We start from the raw sequence: 26,631 nt of genomic DNA, 5'->3' as shown, positions 1-26,631 counted from the left end.
TTGTTCCCAATACTTGGAAATGTACCTGCGATACAGCAGGAGACAGTCCTATGTACTAAGAAAACTTCAGTTGTGTATGTTGAATGGTTCTCGGAAACACCATTCATGGAGTGGGTGGGCTGGTCATAAGTAGCTCTTTATGATATGCAGCTCTAAGTATAAGTTCTGGAGGTAGACCGAATCCTGGCCCCATTGCTTATTAATACTTTGTAAATCCTGATATTATTTTATCACTCTGAGTCTCAGTTTTATAAAATGGGGATAAAAAGAGCATCTACACGATAAGATTATGGGGATTAAATTATGTTTATTGCACAGTGCCTAACACAGTAAGCTTTCAATAAATGGCACTATTATTAACTAATTAATTAAAGTAGAGAAACATATTTGCCTTAAGTTACTTTGTACGCTAGGAGAACCACCCAAACTTCAGGTTAAGTCATTCTTCTATTCCATGTTCACATGGTATTAAACAGCTTCATTACTCCCTTACTGCACTTCTATCTAATTTTTATGATTTGATTTACATAAGTACCTGATAAATAGGCCAAAAGAACAAACTAGTTCTTGTAACAGAAAAATTACCATTAAGTATGATAGGTTGCATTAGTCCAGAAACATTTTCCAAATAACCATCTGGTTGGTGGTACCAAGTTAAATTTTTGTATCTTAAGTCAGACCTTAACTTACCTGTGAAGTACAAATTCCTGCTGAGTAGTTATTTTAGCTATTGACTTAATACTAATAGAGAAATCATAGACTAAAAATTTTAGACAAATGCAGTAATAATATACAAGGCTCATGAACTACAGAACTATAAGGCTACTTGTGATGACTTATGAAGATAATGAATGAGATGACAAGAGATAAAGATGGTTTCAGAATCTAAGTCACAGGATGTAGAACTTACAATGAAAGGCAGTTATTCTCCAAAAGTTTTATCTCACATACCTTTATCCCCATAATCCCCAGCTGTCAGTTCATATTTTTTAGGCAAGAGAGCAACTCTCAGGGCTTTATGATCAGCTACACTGACAAGTTGACATACAGAGTTTTTAAGGAACATGGACACATGAATGGTGCAGGAAGGACATTTATTTTTTTTTGAGACACAGTCTCACTTTGTTGCCCAGGCTAGAGTGAGTGCTGTGGCATCAGCCTAGCTCACAGCAACCTCAAATTCCTGGGCTCAAGCTATCCTGCTGCCTCAGCCTCCCAAGTAGCTGGGACTACAGGCATGCGCCACCATGCCCGGCTAATTTTTTCTTTCTATATATTAGTTGGCCAATTAATTTCTTTCTATTTATAGTAGAGATGGGGTCTCGCTCTTGCTCAGGCTGGTTTCAAACTCCTGACCTCGAGCGATCTGCCCGCCTCAACCTCCCAGAGTGCTAGGATTACAGGCGTGAGCCACCGCGCCCGGCCAGGAAGGACATTTATAAATGGGTACAGGAAACCAAAAGTGCACTCTCATATGCATTATTTATTAGCTGTCACGCAAATGCCCTGCTTCAAAGAATCATTAAATAACTGTTCTATAATCATTCTCATATTCCTGATTTTTAAAAACAATAACTAAATTCTAAATATTTGTCTGACAGGCACCAATTTTCTTTAAATTGGTATCAGGAAAGAAGCTAAGCTTTGAGTATCTTCATCTCATGATTACCAATTCCCCCTGTCCTTTTATAGTACACAAATGACATTTGCATCTTTTCCAATAATCATTTTGAAAATAACTCCCAAATGTGTTTTCTAATGCCACTAACCTTATAATAATAAAATAGTGCTATATTAGTAACTGATGATGCTACAAGAGAACACTCTAGATATATGTTTAAGCCAACTTCTATCAAAGCAGTTCTAAATATGTCAATAAAATATATGCATTTTCCTTGCAAAAAAGCAAGAAGTATGAATTAAGAATAATTTCACAAATTTTTCATAATAATAACTATTCCACCAATAAATTTCCAAAGAGTTTTTTTTCTTCTATCAACTCCAAATCATTTGTATTGGGGTATAAAGGTCTAGGGAGTATTTCACTAAGCAGGTTCTCAAAGATTCTTCCAGCTCTTTTTGAATAAATCAGAACCAAAAAATTCCTAAAGTGCAAAGTCATTTTTAATTATTTTTGTTGCCTTTAGCTAAATGGCCTACAAAAAACAGAAACTCATTTATTTTGAGCTCTGTACATCACAACCAGGGCAATTCAAATGCACAGTGAGACATCATATTTACATATTTCAAAGGGAACAAATCTCTTTTATTATTCTATAAATTTGATATATAGATGAGTTGTCACTATTAAATTTTATTTTTGAGTAAAAACATACCTAAAATATATTATCTTACTGTTCCGGAAACACCGTATAGGGATTATCCTTTTAGCCAAATAGAAACCCATGAAAGTATTATAATTATATATCTATAATGATTTTTTTCTATAATCTGAATTGTGAAAGCAAATGTCAATTTAAAATGAACTGCTAAAACTGTTAGACTAAAGAGGGAGGAGGAGAGGGGACATGGAAAGAAAAATTAAAATTTGGCCCACTAAATTAAGAGGTACAAAGAAAAAACGTGATTGACATTTTCTACTAATATAAAGACAAGCACCTGAAGTATAAAATTTAAAAGTAGTTCCACAAATAGATTTATACTGGAGTGCTTATTTATATGAATAAATGATTCATATTAATATAAGTGTTAAACATGCATATTACATATATATTAGCATAACTATTAATACTTTTAAAGTGAGATTACAGAAAAACAATACTTTTTCCAATGATTAAAACAAAAAATGAAGCTTGCTTGCTTGCTTTATTTATTTATTTATTTATTATTTATTTATTTTTGAGACAGAGTCTCATTCTGTTGCCCTGGCTAGAATCCCATGGCATCAACCTAGCTTACAGCAACCTTAAACTCCTGGGCTCAAGTGATCCTTCTGTCTCAGCCTCCTGAGTAGCCAGGACTACAGGCATGCGCCACCATGCCCAGCTAATTTTTTCTATATATTTTTAGTTGGCTGAGTAATTTCTTTCCATTTTTAGTAGAGACGGGGTCTTGCTCTGGCTCAGGTTGGTTTTGAACTCCTGACTTTGAGCGAGCCTCCCTCCTTAGCCTCCCAGGAAGCTTTATTTTTTTGAGACAGAGTCTCGCTCTGTTGCCCAGGCTAGAGTGCAGTGGTGTCATCATAGCTCACTAAACCTCAAACTCATGCGCTTAAGCGATCCTCCTGCCTCAGCCTCATAAGTTGCAGGGACTACAGGCATGCACCACCATGCAGGGCTAACTTTTTTCTTTTTGGTAGAGATTGGGTCTCACTCTTGCTCAGGCTGGTCTCCAACTCCTGACCTCAAGCAATTCTCCTGCTTCAGCCTCCCAGAGTAGGATTACAGGGATGAGCCACCGCACCCAGCCAGGAAAGTGAGGCTTATGTACTTTTCTAAATTTATTACATTCTCCGAAATGGTGTTTTATAATGAAAAAGGGTGGCAAGGAACCATGGAGAGGGAAGTAGATAAATCAGAATTTGGGAGAAAGGCATGGATAAGTATGTATATTTTTATTTTCTTATTTTAAAAATCTTCTGTTTTCATCTCACCTTCTACTTCCCCAATCTGTGAACTATTTTCCTAGATGTTAAAAAAAAAAAAAAAAAATCATACTGGGCATGATGGCTCACATCTGTAACCCCAGTACTTTGGAAGGCTGAGGCAGGAAGATTGCTTGAGGCCAGGAGTTCCGGACAAGCCTGGACAAGATAGCCAGACCCTATTTCTACAAAATTTTTTTTAAAAAGGTAAAAAACACAGAAACAAACCAAAAAACCCAGTTTCCTTTACAACATAGGCTGTTATAATATTTATCTGGTTACTTAAAGAATTTTTAGCAAAAACATAAAAAGCTTGGAGTCAAAATATTTTTCCTAAGAAAAAGATTGGCTATAAGAAGGAATGAAAAGTTATAGAAAGAATAGAAGGATATATACAAAATGATAGGATTTGTTGGTTTTTATTAGCATCACTGTATTTTTTCTATAACTTACAAAAACTAATTTAAAAAAACTAAACTAATATGAATTTTTCATATAGTGGTTGAAATGTAGAATACATAACATTTAATTTCTGTTTAAATTCTTTGTTTCTTTAAGAGTACAGTAACTTCATCATCACATTAGTAGGATTTCAGTATCAAAAGCTTTTAATATCAGGGCCACCTGAACAATCCAGGCAATCAGGAAATAGATGAGTCCTGTCATTCTTTATACTTTCTCCCCAGTTTAAGTATGATTAATTTGATAAATTAGAGAACAAAAGGTAATCAAAATGTCAAGTAATTGACTATTCATTTTTCACATATTTTTCTATGAAAGCCACATTCAACTACCACCTCTAATAATGGAACTAACATTAAATTAGTCAAGAAATAAACCCTGGACTAGGTGCTGTAGCTCACACCTATAATCCTAGCACTCTGGGAGACTGAGGTAGGAGGATTACTTGAGCTCAGGAGTTTGAGAGCAGCCTGAGCAGGAGCGAGATCCCACCCCTACTAAAAAAATGGAAAGAAATTAACTAAACAACTAAAAATATATACATTAAAAAAAAAAATTAGCCAGGCATGGTGGCACATGCCTGTAGTCCCAGCTACTCAGGAGGCTAAGGCAGGAGGATCACCTGAGCCCAGGAGTTTGAGGTTGCTGTGAGCTAGGCTGACGTCACAGCACTCTAGCCCAGGCAACAGAGTGAGAATGTCTCAGGAAAAAAAAAAAATCTGATGTGTGGGTAATCATGGTTAGATTTTTATTCAGAAAATACTATTTTGAAAAGTGAAATTTTTATAAATATACTGAGACAATAAACATTTCCTTATTGGATATTTTATACTTGAGCTTCGAAGAGCCTCATTAATTTCAGGCAATATTTAGATATGTCTTACTAAGAGTAGAGAATTTTTTAGACCCAGTGCCTAAATGTCTGTCCACTTTTCATACACTGCAACAAAGTTGGGCATATTTTAAAAGTAAACAGAATTTCTTAAATATAGGAAATACTTGATAAAAAGAGGAAATGTATATTCAACCTTCTGGAAGGTTTAATTATGAGTTAACACTTACTGGACATAGCAGAGAAACCCGTAGACTGGTTGTAGCTATTTCACTGTCTGGATCCGCAGTCAATTTCTCTTTAACTGACATTCATTGAAGAGAAAACAAACAAATAGAACAAGTTTATTAAAGATATATTACTGATGCATTACTAAAAAGAAAACAAGAAACTTAAAATAGCAACCTTTAAAAAACAGAACTAAAAAATAATCTGCTCAATTATTTCTCAATTAAATAGAAAGATAAAACAATTATATGGCTTATAATTTCTATAATAAGCAAAGGATGGAAAACAACTGTATATCTATAGACTGACTACATTTCCTATAAACTTTCTATTTCTCACCTATGGAACAAAAACTTGCAATAACATAAAGGAAATTTCTATAGAAGGTTGACATATTCAACTTATGGCAGACTCTTTTTCTTTTATAACTCTAAGATACTAAATAAAGATTTTTCTCTTTCTATCTACCTGTTAATTTATTTTTAGAGATGGATTATAGATATGATTATTTAGATATGATTATAGTTCACTGCAGCCTCAAACTCCTCAAACCTAGATTGCTCCTGGGTTCAAACAATCCTCACACCTAAGCTTCCCAAGATAGAACTACAGGCATGTGCTACCACAACTGGCTAATTTAAAAAAAAAAAAAAAATTATTTTTTAGATACAGGGTCTAGCTATGTTGCCCTGGCTGGTCTCGAACTCCTGGTCTCTTTGGCACTTTGGGATCACAGGTGAAAGCCACTGTGCTTGGCCAATTTTCTTTCTTTTAAATGATGATTAACATTATTTGGACTCTTCTATTATAAAGAAAATTAGTAATTAATAAAAGTTATATTTATAAGTTTTTTGAAAGCTCAGATAAACAAAATACTTATTGTAAAACATATTAATTCTAATTTCAAATTGTGAAAAGAGTCCAATTGCCTTTTTACCAAATAATTACTTCAGTTTTACATGTATTTTTCTATAAAATAGTTGTGTTATCTTGGGCAAATCAATCCTCCTTTCTAAGCTTAATTTTACTTATAGTAAAATTAGAATACACACTAGATAATCTCTAAGTCTTTTCAGTTCAAACTTCTTATGGTTCTTAGGGGAGGAAGCACCAATAATTTTACTTTTCCATTGCCATTCTTTTACTCTCTTTCAGTTATTAGTCATTTCATATTAAGAAAAGACCCTTTATACTTCTCGTCTGGAAACCAGAGGTATCTGTTATCTCTGAAAATATCAATCAACAACAACAAATTATAAGTGACACAGGAAATGCATAAATGTAATATTCAAATAATTTTAGAAATTGTTCTACAATAACTTTAAAGTCTACATTGTATAAGGGGGCTCTAAGTGGAGTGGTTTTGTTTCAACTATGACTAATATTATTTGGACTCTTCTCTTTTAAAGAAAATTAATTACTAATAAAAGTAATATTTATAAATTTTTTGAAAGCTCATATAAACAAAATACTTATTATAAAACATTAATTCTAATTTCAAATTATGAAAAGAAAAAAGTCCAATTGTCTTTTTACCATATAATTATTTCAATCACAGAATTTCAGAGCTGTGGCATAACTGTGACCAGACAAAGAAAATGGAAGGCCAAGCATGGTGGCTCTCGTCTCTAATCCTAGCACTCTGGGAGGCCAAAGCGGGAGGATTGCTTGAGGTCAGGAGTTCGAAACCAGCCTGAGCAAGAGTGAGACCCCATTTCTACTAAAATAGAAAGAAATTAGCCAAAACAACAAAAATAGAAAAAATTAGCTGGGCATTGTGGTGTGTGCCTGTAGTCCCAGCAACTCAGAGGACTGCTTAAGCCCAGGAGTTTGAGGTTGCTGCGAGCTAGGCTGACACCACGGCACTCTAACCTGGGCAACACAGTGAGACTGTCTCAAAAAAAAAAAAGAAAAGAAAATGGAGAGAGGGAAAAATACATAAGGAAGAATTTCAAAGTAGATGTCAGTTGTGCTGATAATTATTTATGAGAACTAAGAATCCTGCCTTTATTAAACATGGTGACCATATCATCTGGAATTTTTGAGATAGTCTAAATCCTAGATATCCTATCCAACTGTTCCCATAAATTAGTAGATGTCAACTAAGATACACATCGGAACTACCGATAGAGCTTTCTCAAACAGAATGGGAAGAGGGATACCAATAAGTAATTTTAAAATAGTTCCAGATGTGATTCTGACATCAGACGAAAAGTCATTTCATGGCCTGGAAATTCTAAATTTTCAAAGTCTTAATGTATTTTATAGGCTGATTCTCACATATAAAAAGGCATAAAATCCCTGGTGATTTTTAGTTTAAAAAATACAGTTATCATAACACTATTCTGTTAATCCTAGAAGCTTGCAGACCATATATCATATCAGCCTTATATAAAACAAGCCTCAGTTTAATACCTAGAAATTGAAAGTCAAGAGGTAACATGAAGTAGTAAAGACAATAGGACCTAGAGACAGCTAGGTTAGAATTCCGCCTTAGTTAAGTCACTTAACCTCTTTAAGCCTCAGTTTCACCATAAGGTAAATGGGAACAATAACAGTACTTCACAACATTGTTTTAAAAATTAAATGAGTTTAGTTAACACATGTAAAATGTTTTAAAATAACCTAATACTTGATAAATATTAGTTACTATTCTTAAAATAATATGTGATTCTCTCAGAGGTGAAAGAATTTTCTAATTTATTGTTTTAAGAGAGAAAGGTCTTACTGTGTTACCTAAGCTGGTGTTGAACTCCTGGGCACAAGGGAACCTCCTACCTCACTCAGCCTCTCGAGCTGCTGGGATTATAGTCGTGAGCCACTGCACCTAGCTCGGAATTATTTTAAAATGTTTGATTTCTATTTTTTTTTTTTTTAAACCTTTGCCTTTTCCTTTGTCATCATAGACCCAATCTCAGTCAATTCTTTCTTGTAAAGATACTTTTAAAGATACTATTAGGATCTTGATTGGATTGAATTTATAGATCAATTTGGAGAACTGACATACAACAATACTGAGTCTTCTGATCTATTAGCATGGTATATCTGTCCATTGATTCAGGTCTTTTAATTTTTCTCAGCAACATTTTATAGTTTTCAGCATACAAATCTTACACATATTTTGTACAATGTAAACCTTAAGTATTTCATATTTTGGATGTTACTATAAACTCTTATTTTTTGAATTTCAATTTCTAATTGTTTATTACTAATAGAAATACAACTTGGCCGAGCGCAGTGGCTCACGCCTGTAATCCTAGCACTTTGGGAGGCCAAGGTGGGAAGATCGCTCAAGGTCAGGAGTTTGAAACCAGCCTGAGCAAGAGCGAGACCCTGTCTACTAAAAATATAAAGAAATTAATTGGCCAACTAACAATATATAGAAAAAAAAATTAGCCAGGCATGGTGGCGCATGCCTGTAGTCCCAACTACTCAGGAGACTGAGGCAGGAGGATCGCTTGAGTTCAGGAGTCTGAGGCTGCTGTAAGCTATGCTGACGCCACAGCACTCTAGCCCAGGCAACAGAGTGAGACTTTGTCTCAGAAAGAAAAAAAAAAGAAAGAAATACAACTCATTTTTGTATAGTGACTAGGCCTTCTTCAACCTTACTAAATTCACGTGATATTTCTAGTCGCTTTTTTGGAGAGTCGTTAGGATTTTTTTCTATACAGACAATAAAGTCATTTGCAAATAAAGACAATTATTTCTTCATTTCTAATCTGTATGGGTTTCTTCCTTGCCTTGTTGTGCTGGCAACACTGAGAGCATATATATACCTTTGCTTTGTTCTCAGTCTTAGGAGTGACGCATTCAAGTTTTTCACCATGAGTGATAGTATTACCTGTAGGCTTTTTGTAAATACTCTTTATTACACAGGCAGTTTCCTTCTGCTTCTATTTTGCTGAGAGTTTTGTCATGAAGACATATTGAATTTGGCCAAATGTTTTTTCTGCATCTCTAGAGATGATCATATGATTTTTCTTTTTTAGTTTGTTGAGAAGATGAATTATATTGATTGAGTTTTGAATTCTGAAATTAACCTAGTAATCCTAGTAACCTAGTAATCCCGAAATTAACCTAGTATTCCTGAAATAAACTCTACTTAGTCATTATGTCATTTTACATGCTGGACTTAACAGTTGAAACAATTCTGAAAATGAAAAACAAAGCTGTAGACCTCTATCTTGATTTTAAGACTTACTATCAAACTACAGTGATTAAGACTATGATTAGGCATAAGACAGACATACAAGTCAATGGAAAAGAATAAAGTCCAGAAAAAGAGTTATATATCGACGGCCAATTGGATTTTGACAAAGGTACCAAGGTAATTAAATGGGGCAGGGGAGACAGTCTTTCCAACAAATGTTGTTGGAACATCTTAATATCTATGTGGGGGTAAAAATGAACCTCTACTCTTACCCAGCACCATATACAAAAATCAACTCAAAATAAATCGTACACCAGATATAAAAGCTAAAACAATAAAACTTCTAGAAAAAAAAGAGAAGAAAATGTTTGTGACTTTGGTTTAGGCAAAGATTTCATAGTATACAAAAAGCATGACCTACAAAAAAATGGGCAAAAGATTTGAACAGATGCTTTATCAAAGAAGCTGTAAAAATGGCAAATAAGCACATGAAAAGATGTTTAACAACATCAGTCATTAGGAAAATGCACAATGAGGTAACACTACACACTGACTACATGGTTAAAATTAAAATATAGCCTGACAAGATCACATGCTGGGGAGGATGTACAGCCACATGAAATCTCATATATTGTTGGTGGGAATGCGAAAAGGGTATATCTACTTCATAAGAAATTGCCAAATTGTTGCCCATATACTTACCATATGACCCAACAATCCCACTTATAGGTATTTACCAAAGAGAAATAAAAACGTATGTCCACAAAACTGAGGTATCCAGATGCAAAATATAAATGTTTATAGCAGCTTTATTCATAATAGTGCAAAACTGGAAATAATCCAAATGTCCATTAACTGATAAATGTATAAATAAATTATGGTACATAAATGGAATGCTACTTAGCAATAAAGAACTAAAAACATGAATGAACCTTAAAAGCATTATACAAAGTGAAAGAAGCCAGTCACAAAAGGCTACATACTGTAGGATTGCATTCATCTGACATTCTGGAAAAGACAAAACTACAGAGCAGAAAACACATCAATGATAAGGGGATAGGATGGATTGCCAAGGGCCACCAGGGAACTTTCTGGGGTGAAGGATGTTCTATATTTTGATTGTGGCAGTAGTTTATGATTGCATATACTTGTCAAATGAATTTTTACGGCCTATAAATTATACTTCAATGAACTTTAGCAAAAGAAAGAAAGAAGAAACAGGAGGAGGGGGAAAAGCACTATGTTAAATTTAATCACAAGAAACTATGAAGGAAAAATAAAGTAAGTGAAATAAACGTACTTCTCTGTGAGCAAGGGAGTAAAAAAATAAAAGACATATAATATATATCCTATTGTAATTAGTAAGTATGTAGGAAGTCATCTGAGAATTTAGATTTTTTTGTGATATAGTGATCTACAGTGGTTAACAGTATTTTATTATATAACCTATAATAAAGTCACATTAATTAAATTAAAAAATTAATCTTGTTTTTCCCAAGAAGTGGGTTTGGAAAATCAATTAATTAATCTTTTTAAAATCCTTGTTGGCATTGAGCTATAGGAGTTAGCAACAGTCACACGGTTCCTCAGTTGCACTAGCCACACTTTAAGTGCTCAACAGCCACATGTTGCTGGTGGCTACCATATGGATAGCACAGATACAGAACATTTCATCATCATGGATTGTTCTATTAGATAATGCTGTTACAATAGGGTTGTTATTGTTTTAAAATAATTTCTATCTTCATTAATATCAGATTATTTTAATTCAGCCTTTTAAAATTTTAAGGCTAAAAACAACCAAACATATTAAGCCCAATATTTCATTTTTAGCCAAAGAGACAAAGGCACTAAGACCTGATTTTTACTTTTGATGTCTTTTCATTAGTTCACTTCAACAAAAAATTTGAGGATCTACTATGTACCCAGGCATTACAATAAACAATGGGAATTCAAAGAAAAATAAGATTAAATTCCTGCCCAAAGGAACTCATAGTATGGTAGAGGGTAGTGATACTCAGTGAGATCATCTCTGATATTCTCTGGAGGAATTATGTTCAGGAAACTAACTGCAAGTCAACTCATCTATTCTAGGAGTTCTGGGATGCCTCCTGGAAACAGTGAAGCATAAAAGATACCAAAGTTAGGCAAAGGAGGCAGCAGGGAAGTTCAGAGACTTAGAGAACAATACTAAAGCACTGAGGAAAAGGCAGAATTCCATATTTTTGGAGTGTAAAATATGAGAAGAGTGAATACAGATGACCTGGGAAAGTAGTAAGCAGGTGCCATACCATAGAAAGCTGTATATGTCATGCTAACGAAGTTGTGAGATTTTATTCCACTGGGGTTAAGAAGCCATGAAATACAAGGGAATGGTAATATTAGATCTGTATAAATCACATAGATTGCTAACAGAGGAAAGACGTGAAGAGGAGGCAAGAAATAAGAGGAATATGTTATTTAAGAACATATTTTTAAAATAAAGGCAGGATGTGAGAGCTTTAACAAGGGCAATAATGGTAGGGAGAGAGAAAAGACACATTCGAGAAATATTCAGGTGTAAGTTTGATAGGACTTAGTGTGTTCAGTTTTAAACACTTGAATTTGAGAAACCAATGGAATGTTTAAATGTGAAGTAAGTCAGCGATACAAGCCTGAAATTCAGGGGAGAGGTCTGACATGAAGATATGTATTTAGGGGTGGGTGCTAGTTCAAATCACAAGAATACGTAGAAAATGGGCCAAGGAGGAAAGTCCAGAGAACAACAACATTTAGGATGCTTCCCTTCAGAGAATTACTGAAGGCAAGTGATTAAGAAGAAGTGGTCAGAGAAGAGGGAGAAGAGAATTTCAAGGTGAAAGTGGTTGGTATCAAATGCAGAAGCATCAAAGGTGGAAACTGAAAAGATATGATTTTAATTTGGCAATCAGATTGTCACTTGTGACAAGTGAAAGAGCAGTTTCAGGCCAGGCATGGTGGCTCACGCCTGTAATCTTAGCACTCTGGGAGGCCGAGGTGGGTGGATCGTTTGAGCTTAGGAGTTCGAGACCAGCCTGAGCAACAGCGAGACCCCCTCTATGCTAAAAATAAAAAGAAATTAATTGGCCAACTAAAAACATATATAGAAAAAATTATCTGGGCATGGTGGTGCATGCCTGTAGTCCCAGCTACTCAGGAGGCTGAGGCAGAAGGATTGCTTGAGCCCAGGAGTTTGAGGTTGTTGCTATGAGCTAGGCTGACACCATGGCACTCTAGCTGGAGCAACAAGAGTGAGACTGTCTCTTAAAAAAAAAGAGCAGTTTCAATGAAATTATGAGGGGGGGAGGTTAAAAGACCATAATGAGTTGCAGCGAGGAGGTAAAAAGAACAAGAATAGACTACTCTTTGATGAAATTAGGATAAGAACAACAAGAGGAACACAGAGCTTCACTTAGTGGGGACCTTGTTTTGCTAGTTTTTTTTTTTTTTTTTTTTAAATGAAAGAGATGTGACAGGGAAGGGTAATCGGAAGAGCCTGCAAGAGGGAGAAGCTGAAAACACAGGACAAAGAGCAGATAAATGAGGGAGCCAGGTCTCCTAATACTGTTACTGAGCATCTCCACCAGGATGTCTCATCATGGCGAACATAAGTCTGAGAGTGCACTCTGATCTTCTTGCAGCCTCATCTTTTCAACACAGTTTTCCACGTCAGCAAGTGGCACTACCATGTTACCTGCTGCTTATGTAAGAAGCCTAGCACTCATCCTTGACCCCTCACTACCCCACATATCAATACAATTTCTACTCTTCAATTCTTCTCAAACTGTCAACTTCTATTTCTATCATTATCACCTTAGATCAAGACACCATCATCTCTTATGTGTACTACTGCATAGGTTCCTAACTGGCCTCACTGCACCAGCCTTGCCCCCCTTTGATTCAGTACTCAAAGTGAAGATCGGATTGCCCAAATCTGATCATGTCATTTCTCCACTTAAAAATCTTTTAATGGCTTTCTATCACTTATCTTTCTATCATCTATATGAACTTACACCTGTCTATCTCTCTGATCACTCTCCCCCTTTGCTCTCTCTTCTCCAGTTCTACTGGACTTTTCTCTTGGCATGTTCCCATCTTGGAGCTCACCTCCTCCTCATCCTTATAATCTTGTCTTAAGCATCACAACACCAAAGAGGACTATGTTCCCCTGTTGTACCTCTACAAAGTTCCCTGTCTATCTTCTTCAAGGCATGTGTCACAACTGTAACTCATTAATGATGTGCAATTATTTAACGTCTGTCTTTCCCACCAGACTGCAAACTTCTGGGTTTGCAGAGACAGTGTGTGTATGTATAAAGCTATGTTCTCCCATGCCTGGAACATAGTACTCTTAATATGATTTCTTGAATGAGAAGAATAAATGAATAAAGGATGAACTATAAGGAGGAAAAAGGACATTTCCTTCTGACACTGAAGGATATAAAGTGGGATAGGTACAAATTTAGATAAGTTGAATAATGATTATGGTGGCACCGAGACTAAGGAAAAAATAGGCTGTTTAAAGAATTCACATCTTGTAGCTCCAATTTTCTTACATTGGCAGAGTACTGAGAGAGGGGAGATAGTGTTTGAACAGATTATGGCTAAGGTTTGAAGTAAATGCTGAAAGGAGTAGGGAGAAGAGCGAGGAATTTGACCTAGAGTTAGTAAAAGACTATTTCTGTGATAGTTGTAAGGGGATAATTTCACACAAAGGTGGAAACCACAAGACAAAAACCTATTAAGTCAAGTGAATCAGAGAATGGATTTCTCTGTGAAAGGTCTAAATACTACCAACTTTATTCTTTCAAGAACATAATACATTACCTGTCTCGACTACTAAAGCTTTGCTAGAGGAATTTATTTATATGGTTAAGAATGACTTACAAAGTCCATATTTGAAAGTAATTTGATTCTTTAAAAATATCTGAGATAATTAACATTTCCTTTTATCAAGTTTTTTGTTTGTTTGGGTTTCTTTTTTTGTTTGTTTGTTTTGGAGACAGGGTCTTGCTCTGTTGCTCAGGCTGAAGTGCAGTGAGGCGATCACTACAACTTCGAACACCTGGGCTTAAGTGATCCTCCTGCCCCAGCCTCCTGAGTAGCTAGAACTATAGGCACATACCACCACACCTATCTAATTTTTAAATTTTTTGTAGAGAAAGGGTCTCGATACATTGCCTAGGCTGGTCTCAAGTGAACCTCCCGCCTCAGCCTTCCAAAGTGCTGGGATTATAGACACAAAAGCCACTGCACCCAGCCATGTCAAGTTATTTTAAACAATATTTTAATTACATAATTAATTTCTTAGAAAAGTTTTTTTACAGATAGATAAAAGTAAATAACCTTCTATTTAGTCCATTACAATAAAGTTCTTACTGGTGGGATGCAAATTAATATTCCATTGGTTCCCTTGGCCAATAAGTAAGATAAGCCATAAATTGCCACAAAAATCTCATCCAACATGTAATTATTCTCCTCATCCAGCAGTAGTTAAGAGTTGAAATAAGTAGCTTTTAAAATAAATAGATATAAATAGTTGAACTAAATACTATTAAGTAAAACCTGCTTAATAGTAGCTAACAGTGGTTCCTTGGAGAAAATAATTCCGGGCACACGGTCCCACTCTCCCTCCAGGTGGTGCTATAGCTAAAAGCAGGGAAGAGTTAACAGCTTGAGCAAAGACAGCTTGCCTTGTTGCTGTTACTAAATATAACAGCTTTATCTGCCTTATTTCTTGGTATTCCCTTTTCCACTCAGGCTCACATAATTCCATAATGCTTTCTGACTGGCTGATATTCTAACACTGTGAGGCAAATATAAAGATTCTCAATGGAATGACCAGGAATAACTTCAGCAATATAGTGAAAAAAGTAAAGTTCTTCTCTAGCATTCTCCTTCAAGGCAGATGTCTGTCCCTTCTCTTGTTTCAGGATCCCTACTATTTCCTTATTCCTGCCAAATGGTGCTTCCACTCCTGCAGATCCCAAACCAGTGCTGTCATTCCAGCTCACCATCGTCTGTCAATGCATGCCTACAGAGGCATTAGCCACAAGTGTGCTTCCTCTGACTCAGGATTACCTGCATTTTTTAAAGGGCCATGTTAATACAAAAAATCCTTCCACGAACTATTAAGGGCATACTGATATTCAGGGTAGTGAGATCTTTTATCTGGCATAGAAACAGGTTAGAGAAAAGGATAAAATCTAAACTACAAAAGGAAGTATGAGGAAAAGTTGGCCCTGCTATCTTAGTTCTTTCCACCACAAGTGTTCTAACTACAAATCTGATAGTTAATCAGCTCACATCAAGAGTTTTTAAAGGATAACTAACCCCTAACTGTAAAAGTTTTGTTCCCTAAGCACCCAGCCCTCACCCCCAAATCCACCCATGAAGAATCTACCTTTCTCTCACAAGAGAATAAAGGAAGGACTTAGTTTACCTGGCCTCTGGACTTAACCCTTAAAAATTGAGGCCAGAATAGCATATTAACAGACCTTACATCTCAAATTCAACACATCAAACTGAAGCATCCAGGAATTCACACCTATGAACCCAGATATTAGAGAGGCTTTAGAAATCACATGGTACAAACACCTTGTTACAGAAGGGGAATATGAGACTCAGGCGTAGGGTGACTTGTCCAAGGCCACATATTGACTAACGGCAGAACCCACATCACGATTATTTCTACCACTCCACTAACTCTTTTTATTTTGTTAATGCAGAGGGTATAGCCATAATATAACCTCCAATCTAAAATAATTTTCTTGAAATTTATGCCAAGATTTCGTTCCCATTTCCTAGAATTTCTTTAACATTGATTTATTTTACGAAGCTGGAACAAAATACTCTTCCATGTACATGTACTGACTTTACAAAGTTAATTTTCAGATCAGTAAAATACAGATTATAAAATATAGTTTATGACAAGGATATTAAAACCATTCTTAGGTCTTATTTTACAAGCTCACAAAACAAGGTTCTCAATTTTTTAATCCTCTACAACAGGCTCTAGCAAAAAAAACAAACAAACAAACCTAAAATTTCTTGAGTTGAGAAACTACTAATCTAACCTTTGACAAAACAGTTCAGCTGCATAAATGAAATAAGTTTATCATACGTACTTAAAGCTCTAGAATGATCCGGGTTCCTTATTCCCTTTGCTCGTAACCTCTGAAGAAGAACTGTTGAGGACAACTGTTTTACAAGATATACTGCCATGGAATAGTTCTGGAAAAAAAAAAAAAAAAGATGTAGAAAACAAACAACATATGTAAGTAAATAGTACATCTATTTAATCCCACAGTGATAGGGAAAGAAAACTAACACTTCTTAAAACACCTGCTATGTGTCAAGCACTGTCTTAGGTGTTTTCATGAACAGTAATTAATTTAATCCTGACCAAAACACTGCTGAGGTGATTATAAACCTATTTTCATGGATGAGGAAATTAAAGCATGGAGAATTAAAGAACTTGGTCTAATTTTGCAATTGTCAAGTGACCAACCCAGATTTTAAACCCAGGTCTGTCATGCTCCTATGTTATTCGACTACGTATACTTGAAGCTAATGAACTTAAGGCACTTACAAGAAAGAACTGTTAAGACTAAAATATAAGCCAAGGGCAATAAGATGTTAAAGTTATCATAAAACCATATTTAGTAGATAATAGATACATCTAAAATAGTAGCTATTTTTTTTTTAATTACAAGTAAGAATGGCTTCCTAGGCTATACCTTTTAACCTCTTTCTATGCCTTCCACTAGCTCTTAAAAAGACCCTATTTGTGCCATTATCACAACAAACAGAGGGATTATTAAAAAAGGTTTTCAAAGAGAAGCTACTGATTTGGCAAAAGACTAGATGAATGTCCACTGATAGCAGAGGGACTACCCAGAGATAATAGTGGGAGAAGGGGCAAAGAAGAAAGTTAATCAATAAGCCAAGACTGAGTGAAGGGCACATGGTTAGATAAGAGGAAGAAAAGAGGGCTGAGGTTTATGAAGGGTAGGAGAGAGATCTAAAGGAGAAGGACCACTTTCCATTTGGTGCTGGGATCAAGAGTAAGATCAAAAAAAAAAAAAAAAAGAGTAAGAGCAAGAGACTTGAAAAGAAGCAAAAGGAAAAATAACTGCTGCCATCATTATACTTTATAGTTATACACATTTTTCAAGACACAATTAACATACACTGTCTATTTCATTTAAACTTTGCAAAAGGCCTATAAAAGATAGATAGGATAGGTATTTTTCTAAGTGAATGGTTGATGAAGCTGTGGCACAAAAAGATTATATAATCTGCTCACGGTCATACAACTGCTTGGTGACAGAGCAGCCACTAGAAACCAAAAGGAAAGAGTAGGAATATTAGGAGAAGGGATTTAATGATTGAGGCTAGTGTAGTTCTCCATAGTTATTGCTTTCACATACCCTACTTGCTTTGAACCTCCTAATCTAGTCCAAAGCACCATCTAACTTTTACACTTTTGAAAATGCATTCTCCTCTTTTGGCAGAAAATATCCTATAGTACCCTCTGGAAGGTCACATTTTCACTTAAAGTTCAGAAACCTATCCATGTTCACATGCTACACATTTTCTGGGGAAAAGAAAAATGAAGTATCAAAAAAGTTAATTTATTTTCATTCATAAATTTCACAATATATTAATGAAGAACAAGTCACCTTAAAATTTTCCTCAATTTTAGAGCATATAACATACAAATCTAACATACAACTGAAAAGCTTCTTTTAGAAAAAAATGCTTTATTTACATTATTTGTTTAATGCTTTGAGTATGATAAAAACTGGAGAAATGCTAATTAACACTGCAAAATTATGTACTGACAGCTTGAATCTTCAGAACTTGGAATTACCCTAAGGCTTTACATAAATATTTAAGAAGAGATCAAGTAGAAACCACAACAAGAAATTCAATAAAAAGGTATGTTCACCCTAGTTGAAACATGTAACCAAATAGAAAAAAAAAAACAGCACAAAGAATGTCAGGTATTAACAAATGCCACTTGTCCTAATAATAAAAAATTAAAATTTACATAATCTGAAAGAGGTTGTGCAGCAAAAAGCTCCAAAACTTAACAGTAGCATAGTACCTCTTCTAGATGATATTATATTGTTCCTGCTAACCTTTCAAAGTACTACCTAATTCCAACTATTGATATACATATTGTATTATATTGATATTTTTATTTTTTCCTTTTTTGAAAGTCTTCAAAATTCTTTAACAAGTTCACAAGACACTTTCTCCATAACTGAAATATAATCTACTTATTATATGCCCTTCACACCAGTATAAATTCAGTATCCCTTATCTGAAATGCTGCTTGGGACCAGAAGTATTTTGTGTTTTAGATTTTTTCAGATTTTTGAATATTTGCATTATACTCACTGATTAAGCATCCCCTAATCCAAAAATCCGAAATCTAAAATGCTCCAATGAGTATTTTCTTTAAATGTCACGTTTTGGATTTTACAGCATTTTGGATTTCAGATTAGGGATACTCAACATGTATTTAAATAATTTCCCTACCAATAATGAGTTTAAGAAATGCTTAAGGCATGGCCAGGTGCAGTGGCTCACACCTGTAGTGGCTCACATCGTAGCACTCTGGGAGGCTGAGGCGGGAGGATCGCTCAAGGTCAGGAGTTTGAAACCAGCCTGAGCAAGAGCAAGACCCCGTAGACCCCGTCTCTACTGTAAATACAAAGAAATTAATTGGCCAACTAAAAAAAAAATAATAATAATAATATATATATATATAGCTGGGCATGGTGGTGCATGCCTGTAGTCCCAGCTACTTGGGAGGCTGAGACAGAAGGACTGCTTGAGTCCAGGAGTTTGAGGTTGCTGTGAGTTAGGCTGACGCCACGGCACTCTAGCCCAGACAACAGAGTGAGACTCTGTCTCAAAAAAAAAAAAAAAAAAAGAAATGCTTAATGCATTGAGATCGGATAAGTAGAATAAGTTATAATATAGCTCACTTACTTCTTTTTTTTTTTTTTTTTTTTTTTTTTTTTTTTTGAGACAGAGTCTCGCTTTGTTGCCCAGGCTAGAGTGAGTGCCGTGGCGTCAGCCTAGCTCACAGCAACCTCAAACTCCTGGGCTCAAGCAATCCTCCTGCCTCAGCCTCCCGAGTAGCTGGGACTACAGGCATGCGCCACCATGCCCGGCTAATTTTATATATATATATTTGTTGGCCAATTAATTTCTTTCTAATTTTATAGTAGAGACAGGGTCTCGCTCAGGCTGGTTTTGAACTCCTGACCTTGAGCAATCCACCTGCCTCGGCCTCCCAGAGTGCTAGGATTACAAGCGTGAGCCACCACGCCTGGCCAGCTCACTTACTTCTGTTAGGCACTATACTAGCTCTCCTATTTATTTCAGTTGAAAAGACATTATTATAACATTTCTCAATGGCAACCAATCATACAAAACTTATCTGCAAAATAGTAAGAGATTCTACATGAACTATTCACAGTATTTTTACATGTTGAATTAAAATAGTGTTTTTAAAACAATCTAGTAAGTTATCTTCTGGGCTTCGGAAAACAATAATTTTCTTTCAATATTTTACTTAAAAAAAAAAGTTCTTCAACTTACAGACCTTCAAATCTCTGAGGTTTGGAAGCTTTTTGTGGAAAAGTATCTCCACCCCTCCTCTAGTGCTATCTGTGAGTAACCATATTCCCCTTCTCTCCTACAGTTTCAGACTTTTTTCATATTTCACCAAAATCACTCCCCTTCTTCCTTGGTAGGCTATATTTTTCACACACAAAAACAAAACAAAACATTTTTAACACTTTATTCAAAATGGAGCGAAAAAGGGTATACCAGAAATTAAACACTTAAAAGGATTTTAAGAACCTAATGATAACATATTAATTAGTCAAAGGGAAAAAATATAATGCTGATAGGTGTCAAAAAGCATTCTGATAATTCTCAATATCCATTTTTTTTTTTTTGAGACAAAGTCTCTCTCTCTTGCCTGGGCTAGAGTGCCGTGGCATCAGCCTAGCTCACAGCAACCTCAAACTCCTGGGTTCAAGCAATCCTTCTGTCTCAGCCTCCCGAGTAGCTGGGACTACAGGCATGCGCCACCATCCCCGGATAATTTTTTCTATATATTTTTTGTTGGCCAATTAATTTCTTTCTATTTTTAGCATAGAGGGGGTCTCGCTGTTGCTCAGGCTGGTTTCAAACTCCTGACCTTGAGCGATCTGCTCGCCTCAGAGTGCTAGAATTACAGGTGTGAGCCACCATTCCCAGCAGTAACATCCATTTCTAACAAAGATATCCAGTAAAAGAGGAACATAGTGATACATTATTGATATAATTAAGTTCTATCAAAAATAAGAGCCATTATAATACCTAATGTTATAGCAGTAGCAGTATTCTCATTAATATAAGGAACAAGTCAAGTATGTTCACTAGCACCTGTGTTATTTAACACTGTTTGCAAAGTCCTATCCACTAGAATAAAAACAAGAAATAATGGCATGATACCCTATAATATGCTGAAATAATAAATTTTAAAAAATGGAAAAAATAAAAACAAACAAAAAATAAACTCAGAGAACAAAAAAAAAAGAAATAATGGCATGGATATTAGGATTATCATAATCTGTATAATGATATATCTCAAATTCAAAACTGCCCACCTGGAAAATACCAGGAAACCATCTAAAAAGCTACTGGAACCAATATATTAATCTAGCTATGAAGTAAATATTCAAAAATAACTAGCTTTTAAATGAATCAACAATAAATTCCTTAGAACATATAATAGAAAAAAAGACCTACTTATAATAGCAATAATAATAATAACCTACACAGGAATTAACCAAAAAATGTAGGATTTATAAGAAGAAATCTATTAAATTACTGAGGAACACAAAAGAGGATTTGAAAATACAGTTCCTAGAACAGGTATTTTAAATACTATAAATAAATAAATTCTCCCTAACTTAATCTATAACTTTAATGAAATCTCATCCAGATTCTCAGAAAGATGTAGGGGTAGGGCAGGGAAGGGAGGAGAAGGAACATGATAAAGCAATTCTACAGTTCATCTGGAAGAAAATATGTGAAAAAAAGAGGAGTACAGGGGAACATGCTTCACACATTGTAATAACTTTTCAACCTTTCCACTCTCCTCAAAGCTCTAATTTCTTCCTTCACTCTCAGCTGATTTATCTCAGAGACATAAGAGAATTCATGAAATCAGAACTTACTCACCTCTGCCGTACCAAATATGTACATATATTTAGTCCTTTTATTCTCCCGTTAAACAAGCTGTTCCTCCTAGTTACCTTGAGTTCCTCCAACCATGCAATTCACTATTGATTATACCAACTTTCTCTTGTATATTTGATCTCTTACTCTCAAGAAGATTCCCACCATCATTTTCTAAACATGTTAATGACTCTCCCATTAAAACAAAAAACTCTCTCATCTCACATTTCCCTCCAGCTCACCCTCATCTCTTTCCAAAGTCACACTTCTATAACACACTATCTCCATTGCCTCATCTCCAGCTCATCATAATTTGGTCTCTACTCCCACCATCTACCAAATCAGAGTTTGTGCTACAGTCAGCTTCATGTTTGTAATTCAAAGGGTATTTTTTTAGACTTCAACACACTTCCTCTCAACACCTGTTCAATATTGCTTATCATCTCCTTCCTTTCTGAAACCCTTGTCTTAGCTTCTCATACCCAACACCCTCGCTCCACCTCTCTGTCACTGTTTCCCCATATCCTCAGCAGGCTCATTCTCTTCTTTCCATCATTAAATGTTATAGTTCTTCAAGGACAGGTCTTAGGCATTCCTCTCTTACTACTTGATTCATTACACCTAATTAATGTCAGCTCTGCCCCTGTAGCTTCAACAACCAACAATATGCAGATAGCTCACACATTTTTTTTTTTCTCTAACCCAAACTTAACCCCTGAGCCTATCCACTGAATTGCCTATTCAGGATGTCTCAAAGGCATCTCAAACTCAAAAGTTTAAAAACTGACCTTATGATTTTCTCTACCTAGTCCTCCAACACCCCTTCCTCAAAAGTAAAACAAAACAAAACACACCTAAACTCAGTCCTTTTCCAGTGTTTCCTCTATCTCAGCAGTAATATCATTCACCTAGGTACCCAAGTCAGAAACCAAGGAGTCACCTGTGCCATCCCCCCTTCTCTTAGCCCCTACTCCAATCCATCACTTAGTCCTGCAGATCCTCTACTCATGTCCATTATCTCCACACCCACCGCCTCTGCTCTAGGCTAAGAAGCTCTCTCACTAATACTTCTGCAATAGCTGGCTCCGAAGAGGTGGTCTCTCTGCATGATTCTGGCCTTCACTTAAACATTTTACCACCGAGGAATGACATTCTCTAAACAGAAATATAGCACTGTAAACTTTCTGCTTAAAAAAAGAAAATCCTTACCATTAACATTATCTATAAGGCCCTGCATGATCTGGCCCTATCTTACCTCTCCAGCCCCATCTCATATATTACTCTTCCCCATTCTCTGTACTCTACTCACAGTGCTCCCTTTCAGCCACTTAAAAAAAATCCAGGTTCACCCTGCTCCTGAACCTTTCTTGAACCTAACCTGATTCCTACCCTTCTCTCAGCTCTTGGCTCAGTCACTACTTCCTCGGGGAAGCCCTTCCTGACTGACTGACTTTCTCTCTCTCTCTCTCTCTCTCTCTCTCTCTCTCTCTCTCTCTCTCTCTCTCTCTCTCTCTCTCTCTCTCTCTCTCCATCTCTCTCTCTCATTCAAAGTGCCCTTTAATACACTCTGAAATCACCACATACCTCTCCTTTATAGAAATAAATGCACATATTTTTGTGTGTGACCACCTGGTCCCTAGGTCTCATGCTCCATAAGAGTGAACACTTTTTTCTCCCTATGGTATTGCCAATTTTGAGTATAGTACATGGCACACAGTAAGCATTCAATAAATTTCAAATAAATTAGTAAATAGATATGAACTCAGATTATTTCAAAGCTATAATAATTTAAAAATTGTAATTAAAAAAAAATTGTCCCAGAAAAAGTTCAGAAACATACCCAGTACATGTAAAAATTAAATATATAACAGTGGGTGCTTCAGAATCAACATTTATTTAGTTAATGGTGCTGGAACTGGCTATTTAAAAAAGGAAAGCAATTTTTATCTTATACCACATGTAAATTTAATATAGATTAAATATTTAAAGGTAAAATATGAAGTCTAGAAGAAAATATAAACAAATATTTACATAAGCTTGGGAGGGACAGATAGACAAAGCATGATGGGGAGGGAGAAAAGACTATTAAGGGAAAATAGGTTAAAATTTGGCTCCATAATAATTTAAATCTTCTATATGTTAAATAATCACATAAATAAAAATAAAAGGCAAACAAACTAGAAACAAATATTTGCAGCATGTGACAGAGGGTTAAGTCAATATATGAAGAACTCATAAATCAGTAAGAAAAACAGCAATAGAGAAATAGACATGGATAATATTTTAAAATGTAAATAATCACAAACATAAAACATTCAATCTCAGTAAGAGTAAAAGGGGTACTAATTAAAACAAAGTGGTGCCATTATTAGCTAATAAAATTGGTAAAGATTTTAAAGAAGATAATAGTAAGTGTTGACAGGCACGTGAATAAATACTGAAAGAGAATAAATTCATACATCTTTTGGGAAGGCAATCTGTCAACACACACAAAATTTCTTAAAATTTTGCATGTTCTTTGACTCAGCAATTCTACTTTGGAGAGTTTACTATAAGGCAATTATCATGTATGTACGCAAAGCTATAGATACTGGAACGGTCTTCAGCATGTTCTTTGAAACAGCAATGAATCAATCAATCAATAAATCAAGTAAGTAATCGATAGTAGGAAACAGGCTAAATTATAGCATATTTGTATTGGAATATAATGCAACCATTTAAAATGCAGAAGAACATGTAATGACACAGGAAGATGTTTATAATAAATTGCTGAGTAAAAGAATCAGGTTATAAAACACTGGATACTGCATGATCCCATTTTTCAAATAGGAACACATTAAAAATTCATTGAAAAACAAAAATAAATCCTTTTGCAACTCATTTTACAATATCATTTACATATAAGCTCAGATAGCTATGGTGATAAACCCTTGCTTATAATACAAAAACCTGGTAGAAACAAAAATGTACTTACTCTTCCAATTTCTGCAGTCCAAGAAACAACAATGGTGTTTGGTACTGTTGTGGACAATCGGACAAGTGAGGTGATATTAATTGGTCGGCTGGGTCGTTTTGGTTCCACACCATTTTTAGTAGGTGGAAGGTAACCCTAAGAATGAAATATAATTTATTTCTACTTATTATTTTCACAATCATTTCAATTTCTATCCCTTAAAAAAAAAAACCTACAAATGACATACCAGAAAAATTGAATGTCTTCATTAATAAGTAGTAAAGCCAACATTTACATTATAGTTTCATTATAGTAAACCCAAGAAAAATAATAGTGAAAGGAATCCAAAATCTCTTAAATTTAAGAATCAGGAAGACAACCTATAGTTGTCTTCATGATACTGCCAATTATTTGTTTAAGCATGTTCTGAGAAGCACTAGCTTCCTTGGATATTAACAAATGTTAAAAGAAGAAAAAGATTCTGTAGTTAAATAAATTTAGGAATCAAAATAATCAAGAATGTCTCAGGGCTTTTAATATGCTAGTATGTATTATTAAATATAAATCTCTAAGAGGAAGACTCAGTATCTGTATATAGTATTTTCCAAATTTATAAATAGCTTAGATAGATATATAAGGACCAAGGGGACCAAAACCAGACCCGACACTCTTACCCCCTGTTTAAGGAACAGCATTCTTCAAATCTCTATTCTACCATAGTCTTACAGATTCACATGAACACAGTTGAGATTCTGTTGAAATAACTTCTTCTCCCCCAAATCCAGTACAATACTAAAGCTATCACACCTAACTCCAAATCCTGGACTTTGTCTTCACAGCTAATGTCACAGCTGCCAACTGGACATAGTTGGTACCAGTGTTTAACCCAGTCTCATGAAATATATCCAAAATAAAAATGTTTTCTTAAAGAAAAACTATGATTAACAATAGCTGTGATGATTTATTGGATAGTTATGCTGCCAATGCATTTAAAAACATAGCTTTTAGGACTTACTGGAAGGCTGCAAGGTTTTGTATTCACTTTCACACAAAGATTGGGTGGGAAGTGATCTTCTTGTGGACAACTGGTTTCTGATAAACAAAACCTAAATAATAAAGGACAAGTTTAAGTTATTAAAGGATGACCACATTACTATTTGTTCAATAGCTATTTTAAAAGTCAATTTAAAAACAAAAAAGGGAAAACTATAAAAACTGGACATTTTATTTGATGATTAAACAAATATTAAAGCATATATTAAGCTTAAAATAAATATTTCTATTAATGTAAAGTTTCAGCAATCATGACTACCAACATATAGTTGACTTCATGATATTACCAATTATTTCTTTAAGCATGTTCTGAGAAGCACTAGCTTCCCTGGGTATTAACAAGTGTTAAAAGAAGAAAAAGGCTCTGTAGTTAAATAAATTTAAGAAATTCTGAATCCAAACAATTAAATTACAGAGTTTCTCAAGGCATTTAATATGTATTATAAATCTCTAAGAGGAAAGCACAGTACTTATATGAAGTATTTCCCAAATTTATTTGTCTAAGAAACATTTTTATGGTTCTCAGCAGAAAATATTGAAAATGCTTTGAGGCCATCCCTAGGACAAGTTCATCCCTAAGAAAAAGTTCAACCCTAGGAAAATGCTTTGAGGTCATCCCTAGAACAACAAGAGTCTCCAGTAAACCAACACATTTGTGTTATATCCACATGAATTTAGAATATTATTTTAGAAACTCCAGAAACATTTATTTCTAAATTAAATGCATAATCTTTTGGAAAAACCAAGGATAGCTAAGAAATTTATAAATTCTCACTCTATTCACTCTTACATAAAATAAATGTATTTTGTAATCTGCTATTTAAGACATCTATTCTTTATTAGTTCCTATTCCCAAGGTTCATTCGACCTTTACAGAATGTTCACAACACCCTTGAGTTATATGGTAACGAGAACTGTGTCTCTGAATTCTGTGAAATATTCATCATGTGCAAACATCTTCTCTCAACACCTGTGGTGTAGGGTCTTAACCTGCCAGCCACAGAATGTGAATGTGGGGATGGTCCACAAAACGGGACAATTTTGTATGTAAAACTTTATGAGTACATATATTAATATAT

The 26,631-nt window shown here is 35.0% G+C and overlaps 1 protein-coding gene across 2 annotated transcripts in view; it reads right to left on the bottom strand.

The window, feature by feature from the left end:
• Positions 1-26,631, bottom strand: part of PIAS1 (protein inhibitor of activated STAT 1) — a 279,235-nt gene that overhangs the window by 21,190 nt on the left and 231,414 nt on the right. For both annotated transcript variants that reach the window (XM_076004509.1, XM_076004510.1), the window contains exons 6-9: positions 25,515-25,605; positions 24,521-24,655; positions 16,422-16,527; positions 5,129-5,202 (exon numbers count right to left, since the gene is read on the bottom strand). In XM_076004509.1, coding sequence (XP_075860624.1) covers positions 5,129-5,202; positions 16,422-16,527; positions 24,521-24,655; positions 25,515-25,605 — 406 coding nt within the window. The remainder of the gene's footprint in view (positions 1-5,128; positions 5,203-16,421; positions 16,528-24,520; positions 24,656-25,514; positions 25,606-26,631) is intronic.

The sequence above is a fragment of the Microcebus murinus genome, chromosome 6 (genome assembly GCF_040939455.1).
Source record: "Microcebus murinus isolate Inina chromosome 6, M.murinus_Inina_mat1.0, whole genome shotgun sequence".
NCBI classification, from domain to species: Eukaryota; Metazoa; Chordata; class Mammalia; order Primates; family Cheirogaleidae; genus Microcebus; species Microcebus murinus.
The sequence above is the reverse complement of the archived record's forward strand: the minus strand, read 5'-3'. Positions and strand labels throughout refer to the sequence as shown.